The sequence below is a fragment of the Diadema antillarum genome, unplaced genomic scaffold (genome assembly GCF_040938485.1).
Source record: "Diadema antillarum isolate AM-2024a unplaced genomic scaffold, OU_Dant_1.0 seq00000918_RagTag, whole genome shotgun sequence".
In the NCBI taxonomy this organism is placed as follows: Eukaryota; Metazoa; Echinodermata; class Echinoidea; order Diadematoida; family Diadematidae; genus Diadema; species Diadema antillarum.
Window position 1 is genome coordinate 78,165 of NW_027271770.1, and position 9,013 is coordinate 87,177.

A 9,013-nucleotide genomic window follows, 5' to 3' on the forward strand; every position below is an offset into this window, starting at 1 on the left:
ATAAATATGTTCAATTTTACAGGAAAAAAAAACATGTAATTCTTTAAGCCTTCTGAAGGAGCTGGGTCATGTACTGTAAAGATGCCTGAGGAAAAAAAAAATGTACTTCAAATTCTTAATACAAAATACAAAAAATCAAAGAAAAAATCCAGGTATGAAAACTTCCCCAAATACAATACATAAAGCAATACAACACTTAACTAATTATCTCTGACAATTTATGCCAAAAACAATTCATCAGAATTTAAGATATGTAATCTTTTCACAGTACCTATACAATACAAAATCCATTCGTCGTCATTGCAGATATAAGACACATTTATAACAGAATAATATACTGATATGGAGCGCAGAATGTCCAATACAAATAAGGGGTACATATTATTGATGATAATCAATATCATTGACCTATAATGATCAATCTACTATACTGTACTCGCCAAAAATAAACATGTGAATATAAGGCATGCATAGGTCCGCACATGGGCCCGCTCGTGTGTGTATGTGCATGCGTTTTGTAAGTTTATAATCATGTGTGAGTGTGAAAAATTAGTGTGTGTGGTGTATGTGCATGTGTGTGTGGATGTGTGTGTGTGTTTATATGTGGGTATGGGTGTGTGTATTCAAATGGGTGTTTATGTATGTGTGTGTACATAGAACTATTTAGATACACCAAGAATCTTCCATTGCAGGCTGGAGATATGCCGGTTTTGTCCAAGAGGGTTCGTTGCGGGCATTATAAATGGCAAACGAGGTAAGAATAGCAATTTTCGATATGGTTCTTATATGTTCCCGAATTCTTCGGGTGTCACTTACAAACTTGAACAGCTTAGTGACTTGACGTTTGTTTTCCTTGGTCACCAGTCCCCTGGATCCTACCTCGAAACAGATTAACTCACATGAGTATCCTTGGTTTTCAATGTCAAGCACCAATGAGGCGTATTTTTCAGATTTTCTGTTGTGAGCGGAGTCAATGTTTGATTCAAAAGGGACGGTGAGCTCGCCAATTACTACTGATTTGCTACTTTGATTGACTAAGACTATGTCTGGTCTTTCTGAGGTGGGTGTTAGATCAGACGGAACAGTACCTCCATTGATGTCATGTCCCGGGAGGTCTGCATGACAGATAACTTTGTCGGGCTTCACTTTGCCTATGAAAGAGACCAAGTATTGCAAGATGCTATCATGTCGATAATTGTACCTACCCTGTTCCAGTGCACTTTTGCAATTATTGAGAATGTGCAACAGGGTTTCGTGGTTTCCGCATAAAGTGCAGCGGGTGTTTAGCCTTTTGCCCCATCTGCTGAGGTTGTCTGCCGTTGGAAGGGCATTGATAGCCGCACGAGTTATAAAGCTCAACACGCCCTTAGGGAGGTTGAATATGAGTGATCTCCATGTAAGGTCACCCTTTTCTAACTCCACCAACTTCAGAAAGTCACCCTGAAAGACCAAAGGAGCGACTTTAGATCTCCAATAATCTTTTTGTTCCTCTTTGAGTATCCCTTTGATCTTAGTCTTTGTCTTTCCAATGGTTACACCTTGTGTTTGATGTACATAACTTTCACAGACTGCAGCATTACATAATGACATTTACTTTGACCATTCTGACTCCCGTGATACTTTGTTATCCAGAGCATTTTGAACCTTATTGTCAGCTCCCAAACGGGAGGATACATGTGCTAGTACATGACACTCTTTGTAGAACTCAGATATGGTTTTGAATTGGAGACCATCTCGGCTGTGGAGAATAGCCGGGGTAGCGCCGTGTGTTGGTATCTTCAGCCATAGTTTTAGTTGCTTAGTTACCATTCCGTCAAGGATAGATAACTGGGTGTTTGTCATATCATGTACAGTAAGGACATAACGCAAAGAAGGCAAAGAGTATCTGGTCAGCACGGCTACTTTGTATTCATTTCGGACATGACTTTCATGAACATTGTTCAAGATATGTGACAGTTTCTCTTTGATAAACATGAAAGCGTCGCTAGTCTTCATCCAAAATGTTAACAATGAGCCCAAGAACTTTTCAGATTTTTCTTTCACGTTATGAATTGGAGTGCCATTAATCGAAAACTCAACATCGCTTGGCGATCCACAACAGATCGAAAAACAACAGCATTTGGATTGCTTCAGATGTAAAGGAGCACATTCGCAAGGTGTGCCGGGCTGCTTCTTCTGGCATCTACAGGATCAGGACAATCCGGAAATACCTCAACCAGAGCTCCACAGAACGACTTGTTAATGCTCTTGTAACATCGCATCTGGATTATTGCAACAGTTTGCTCATCAACTTACCTGCATGTCATCTCGCTCCACTTCAGCATATACAGAACACTGCTGCCCGTCTCATCACCTGTACTAGAAAGTATGATCGCATCACCCCTGTCATCCGCAATCTCCACTGGCTGTTAATCCCACAACGAATCAAGTTCAAGATTCTTCTCATCACCTACAACATCATCCATAACCGTTCACCTATATATCTAACTGACCTGATCTCATCGAAACCCAGACCGGATACACACATTAACCTAAGATCATCATCTGCAACCCAACTTAAACTTGGCCCTCGCACCCACAATCGTTATGGTGACCGTGCTTTTTCCGTTTGTGCCCCCCTTCTTTGGAACACTCTCCCTACTCACATTCAGACCTCCACCTCCGTTGACATCTTCAAAAAGAAACTTAAGACTCATTTATTTTTAGAGCAGAATTAATGATTATGTAGGCCCTGTATGCATTTGTAGTAAATTATTTGTTATTCTAAGCTGATTTGTATGTTTGGTTGTTTAGCATTGTAAAGCGCTTACAAACATGTTGTATTAAGCGCTAAATAAATATTTCATATTATTATTATTATTATTAAATTCATACTACCAGTTAAAGAAGCAATTTCATTCATCACACGTTGATGCGTACGTTTATGACCTGTGATTAGATTGAAATCATCTGCGAATGGCACACTGATATACCGTGTTCCGTTCATGTTGTAACCAAACTTATCTTCTACTGAAGATAATTTAGAATAGGATTAAATACCAGCAGGAATATAATGGGGGACAGGGGATCACCTTGGAACACACCTCTGTGAAACTCAAACTTAGAGGTCGACCACTGGGGTCCTCGTACCTCCCCGTCAAGTCTAGAGTACAGGTTTTTGACATAGGTTCTGAGTTCGATAGGGAAGGAGTAGTATTCAAGAACATAATGAATGAGATCATGCTCTATTGACCCGAACGCATCCTGGAGATCGAAGAATGTTACATGAAGAGTTTTGTTCTTAGCCTTTGCATGACTGAGAAGTTCATGGAGGACTTGGTTATTCTCAATACAACCGCTGACACCCCTCAAGAAAGCCTTCTGCATATTAGGGTTGATAAGACCGTTTTGGACAGCAAAGTTTTCAACCCTCTCCGCAAGTATTTGGTGGTGTAGCTTGCCAACGCACGACGTAAGAGCTATCATCCTAAAGTTCTTGGGGTCGTCAGTCGAACCGGACTTGTGAATAAGGGACACAATGGAGCTCGACCAGTCAAGGGGAGGATCCGCGGTCTGCAGAAGTTTCGTGAACAGCGTTGCCAGATAGTGGTGCGAGCTAGGTAGCTTTCGCAGCATCCCATACATTATCCCGTCATTACCTGGGGCAGACGTAGGTTTTTTCCTTTTCAAAATACACTTGATATCTTTGGGTTTAATTGGACTGAGGTCAAAAGATCTAGTGTCCACATCAATGTATGGGAACCATGATAATTTTGCTTTGTCGATGGGATTGCCTGTAGAGTATGCGTTTACAAAATAACGGTCAGCAGTTTCTCTTGTGAATGACGGTTTAGTGGAGGGTTTCTCTAGGCATCCTGATGAACATTTCTTGGCAAAATTCCAAAAATCTCTCAAATACAATTTTTCCTGACGTCTGGCTTTAGACTCGTTTCTCTTATCCCTCTCAATTCTCTTCAGATGACTATGGGCCTTGACTGCTTGTCTGAAGAGTTTCCTATCTTCTTCAGTCGCATTTTTTTCCGTATGCCTTTTTTCTAAGTTTGTTTTTTAGCTTGGTAACATCTTGCAGTGTTTTTGATGAAAATCTGGAGTAAAATTTGCTGCACGCACTCGTCTCGTCAAGAGTACAGTCGGGATGGCTTAGTAAAATCTCTGTCAAAATGTCAACAAAGTGTTTACAAGCTTCTTTTGGACTGATAGCGTCAATGGCTAACTCATGATGAATAGGGGCTATTCGCGCTTTTAAATCGGAGTCTAATCGCTTCCATTCATCAGCATCTAAGTTCGGAATGTTGAACTTTGAGCGACAGTGACCCGATTTGACGCCAAGTGTGAGAAGGGCACTTACAATCAGGATTAAGGGAATCTGGGCCATGATGAATAGCACACTTCTTTAGATAGAAGGATGAGACTTTCCCATACACAGGATTCCGTCGGCAGTGTTCCGCAGTATGTGAATATACAGCAATAGGAAATGTAAGTCTTACGAGTGGGACTAGGCAAATGGACCCAATACAGTACAAGAATTGGAACAAAATTTGTCACTTGATATTCCTTAGATGCAATCCCCACAAAACATAAAGGCACTCACGATCAGCGATAAAAGACTCTGGATCATGGTGATGGATGGATCATTTCCTTTGAAATAATAGACAAACACAGGCACCTGATTCCGTTAAAGCATGGTTCAGCATCATACGAATATAGCATGCAGTTGGTGGGACTGAGCACATGAATCCATGACAGAGCAAGCAGTGATCAGGAAAAATGACACTGGATATCCCTTATATATGCAGTCCCTCCGGGCATGAAACAGACTCATACGTGGTGATAGATACATACACAATATATCAAACAGGTAATGATGGTGCGATGGATTGGGCGACTGCGAAGGCACAGGCAAAATTTGCAGCGGGTGTAAACCCTACAGCCTAGCAGTATCCGCCATCTTATATATGTCCATTATCCATCCACTGTCACACTGTATCAATGTTATTACACTTTGTAGGTGACACTGTAGCAATATTCATGTTCTATTGCAATGTCCACAAAAAAAAATATATATATATATATATATATATATATTTAGAGGCCGTGATATGCATATAAAGACCCTATACCAGACTTACAGACTTGTGATCTTCCAAGCCTAGAAGCTTAACCCTTCTGGATGCATTCCGATTGCGATCCTGTCCCAAGCTGTGAAATAATACAGTAAGTTGCAAAGGATTGTATGGAAAATGCAAAATAACTAATATATCACACATTATATGCCTACATGTGTGGCACTACGCTCGCCTTCGTACATTTAAGCAAGGTAAATAATAATTTCCCTAAGCCAGAGCTGCTTAAGATGCCATAATAACGTACACTTCATATCACATATAAATGTGACAATATTTCAGCCCGTACATTACCATTATAAAGCCACATATGAGTGTAACACGTAAAGCACGTACACTGTATCTCAAAACACGAAAGAAAGTCTTTTCATACTGACGTCTCAAGGCATTATTTAGACTGGAACTGTCCACACAGCGAAATTATCACTAATCTTCACCATTACTATAATATCAAGTCCAACCTCATATGCGACCCTGCACCTCAAAACAAACAAAAAGTCGCCAGATATGAATTTTTAGTTGAGACCATATTCTGAAAGAGCAGACTTTAAGCTTAAAAATGATGTATAACTCAAATCAAACGGACTCTCCTAACCTATCTACATATTGGAAAGAAAGCACAAACTCAGGAAAAGCGTGAACTGAGAAAAGAGGCTCTGAAGTACACTGTCTATTCAAGCACTTAATCTTTACCAAACCGTGCTGGCTGTGCGATGAATGGGACAAAAACCAGGAAGTAAACCACCAGAGTAACAACAATGAAGGGATTATCAAATTAAACTGAAATTAAGCATGCCTCATTAACACATTCTGTCCATAATTAATGCCAACTTTCAAAGCAGTACTAGCACTATCCTTTCAAAAGTTATTAGCGTTGAAAGTGAAGAGTGTGGACAGGACTTTTCAGAAATGAAAAAGGGATTCTAAAGACACACCTAATCACACTATTCTACCAAAATGTTCGAGATAAATTGCTGAAAAACACACTTTCCTGCCCGTTTTACGATACCAAATTTAGCATAATGTGAAAGAAGACCCGCTCTTTCAGAAAATATGAAAAAGTCAAGTTCGGCTAGGTTGACCCATTTCACTTATTTTCAGTCCTCACGCAAAATCAGTGTGTGCGACTTTATGTTCGTTTTGAGGTGCACGGTCACATATCTACTTTTACATCTTCACCTGGAAATCTTACTCAACAAACTGAGTTACTTAACTGTATGAATCAAACTTCTCATCTTTACAGGAGTTGTGAATTAATTCTGAATGTATTACCACCATATAAATCAAATTCTTAATACTGCTCTACACATCATATCAGCTCACGGCCAAATTATAACACAAAGAGCCAATGCGAATCTACAACGCTACAACTACAGTAACTCTACACGCAACGTACAATGCACAATGCGAAGCTATCAATCCTACGCTTTATCAATATGCACCGTACATAACCTACACTAGCGTCACTTTACGCTAGACCGTTCATGATATCCGGACACACAAAAGGCATTTAAATTCTCTTTTATCAAGAACTATGAACAACATAATAATCGTAAACTTACGCAGAACCATCAGATGCAAGACTTCCATCCGGAATTCTGTGATTATCGTGTGATAATCTTACACATTTTCTGCATTTTTGCTAGACTCACGAACCAGCAAACCGTCGGTTCGTGCGCCATCTTTCTAGCCCATTATGGAAGGCCGAAAATTACACTACTATATATATTGCGCGCGCATACACTTTACACACAATCACTGCTACATTTAATGCGCTAACACTAGCCTAAGTATGGGAAGCCGAAATTGCAAAAACAATTCAGCGCGAACAGCACACTCCCCCAACGTCCGACGGACGTTAAAATCTTCAAAACTTAAAATGTTACCTAGGATGTCCACAACACATCCACTATTGATTAAATACAAATACACATAACTTATGGTACACGTTACATGCGAAATGTAAACTCTAAAACTAAACAATTGTCAACAAGTCACAAAGTGGCCTTCAAACTGACCATGAACAGGCGTTTACTCCGCCTCAACCAACAAAATTAACTCCTGGATTGGCCTACAATAGGTTTTTCCAGTTGCAGGCAGACGGACTTGAACTTGACGGACTAAACCATCATCTCCAGAACCAACACTCTCAACGATCCCAAGAGGCCACTGGTTTCGTTTGACCTCCCTGTCTCTCAACAGGACTATGTCACCCTTCATGACATTCCTCTCCGTACCTGTCCATTTGCGCCTCTGCTGAAGGCTTTGCAAGTAGCGGAGTCTCCATTGTTTCCAAAACCTGTCGGCCAGGATTTGGACGCGTTTCCACTGAGCAGTGTACATGTTACGCTTCCAATCCTCGACAAGCACCTCTTCAATGCTCCCATGTTTCTGAGTCAAGAGCACCGAAGGTGAGAGGAAAGATGTGTCCTCTGGATCAGAACTCAGTGGAACAAGAGGTCTAGCATTCACGATGGCCATAGCTTCCATCATGAATGTGACCAAAGTCTCATGGGTGAAACTTTTCTCTCTAGTCTCGAGCAGAATGCCCTTGAGAATTCTCTTGAATAGTCCTACCATTATTTCCCAGGCTCCTCCAATGTGTGGGGCATGGGGTGGATTTAGCTTCCACTCTGTGTTGTTCCTCTCCAGAAAGGTGCGAAACACCTTGTCATTCAAGACTCCCACAAAATTTGATCCTCTATCGGACCAAAAGGTTTCCACTTTGCCTCGCACAGCCATGAATCGCCGCAGTGCATTGATACATGACGAAGTGCTCAGTTCCTCAAGAACTTCGATATGAAGAGCTCTGGAGGTCAAGCAGGAGAATATCATTCCCCATCTCTTGCTTTTCGCAGCACCTCCTCTGGTCTTCCTGGTGACTACTTCCCATGGCCCGAAGCAATCTACACCGACCTGGGAAAAAGGAGGTCCGATCTTCAGACGCTCTTGAGGGAGGTCAGCCATGCGTTGGAGCACAGTCTTCCCTCAGCGCGAACAGCACACATCATAATATTAAAAGTAACAACATCAACATACCAACCACAAAGTCTCTCGAAATGAACTGAACTGGTGTAAAACGTCGCCATACAGACCAAAATATTGAAAACCAACACCTACATTCATCTTATACACGTATAGCTACATCCGTATCACCTCCTTGTCGGTACCAAGAAAGTCATCTTCTGTTGATGACAGAGAACTGTTAGTGGCCTACGTGACCAACTTGCTCAAATTTACTGATAAGAAATATTATATATTTTTTTAACAAGTATCTTGAAAAGGAGACAAAAAACAAAGAGGGAATGCAAAAGGAATTGCACCTCGAACTGAGGGCGTGTAATTACAAGTGATTGGAAGGTCAATTCTGGCAAAGAATTGTTTTTTTTTTCCTCGTCATCACGTTCCTCTTCGGTAACTCCTGCTCCAAGAAGAAATAATAATAGCACCAAATACAGGCTTGAAGAGATTCACAGGGGATTGCGACTTGATTTGGTGCCAAGTCACTCGACTTCAGGTCTTATTGCTGAAGGAGACTGTGCACAAGGAAGGCTGACAAAAAGAAAAAAACCAGCAACAAACAACAACGTCACAAGAGCGTGTGTTATGTAAATGAACGACGAATGGAAAAATATAAATCATCTGTACCAAACAAAAAACAATGTGGGAGTAAAGATATAAAAGGACTATGTTATATGATATTCAAGCTAACATTTATCCAAGACGAGAAAGTGGGGAAAAAAAGTTATGGAATTTTGATGTTTCATAATCATTATGTTTTAGCTCATGGAAATTGCAATTTTGTGCGAAGAAAAGCATGACAGAACAAAACATAAAATAAAAGAGCGGGAGTTCATGCACCGGCAAAACAAACTATTATTTTATTCGAA

The 9,013-nt window shown here is 40.6% G+C and overlaps 2 protein-coding genes across 2 annotated transcripts; both read right to left on the minus strand.

Moving 5' to 3' along the window:
- Positions 1 to 816: 816 nt before the first annotated feature.
- On the minus strand, positions 817 to 3,624 carry LOC139741299 (uncharacterized; the record flags this gene model as incomplete). Its single annotated transcript, XM_071651888.1, has 3 exons — positions 3,040 to 3,624; positions 2,296 to 2,405; positions 817 to 1,558 (listed from the first exon to the last, which is right to left on the minus strand). Coding segments are annotated over exons 1-3 (1,437 nt in total), but the record flags the coding sequence as incomplete, so codon positions are not given.
- Positions 3,625 to 7,154: 3,530 nt separating this feature from the next.
- LOC139741301 (uncharacterized) lies at positions 7,155 to 8,090 on the minus strand. The gene has a single exon (XM_071651890.1). The coding sequence runs from the start codon at positions 8,088 to 8,090 to the stop codon at positions 7,155 to 7,157; it is 936 nt and encodes a 311-aa protein (XP_071507991.1).
- Positions 8,091 to 9,013: the final 923 nt, after the last annotated feature.

Excerpts from the sequence above, each read along its gene's own strand:
- LOC139741301 (XM_071651890.1), bottom strand. The coding sequence starts at position 8,090 with ATGGCTGACCTCCCTCAAGAGCGTCTGAAGATCGGACCTCCTTTTTCC.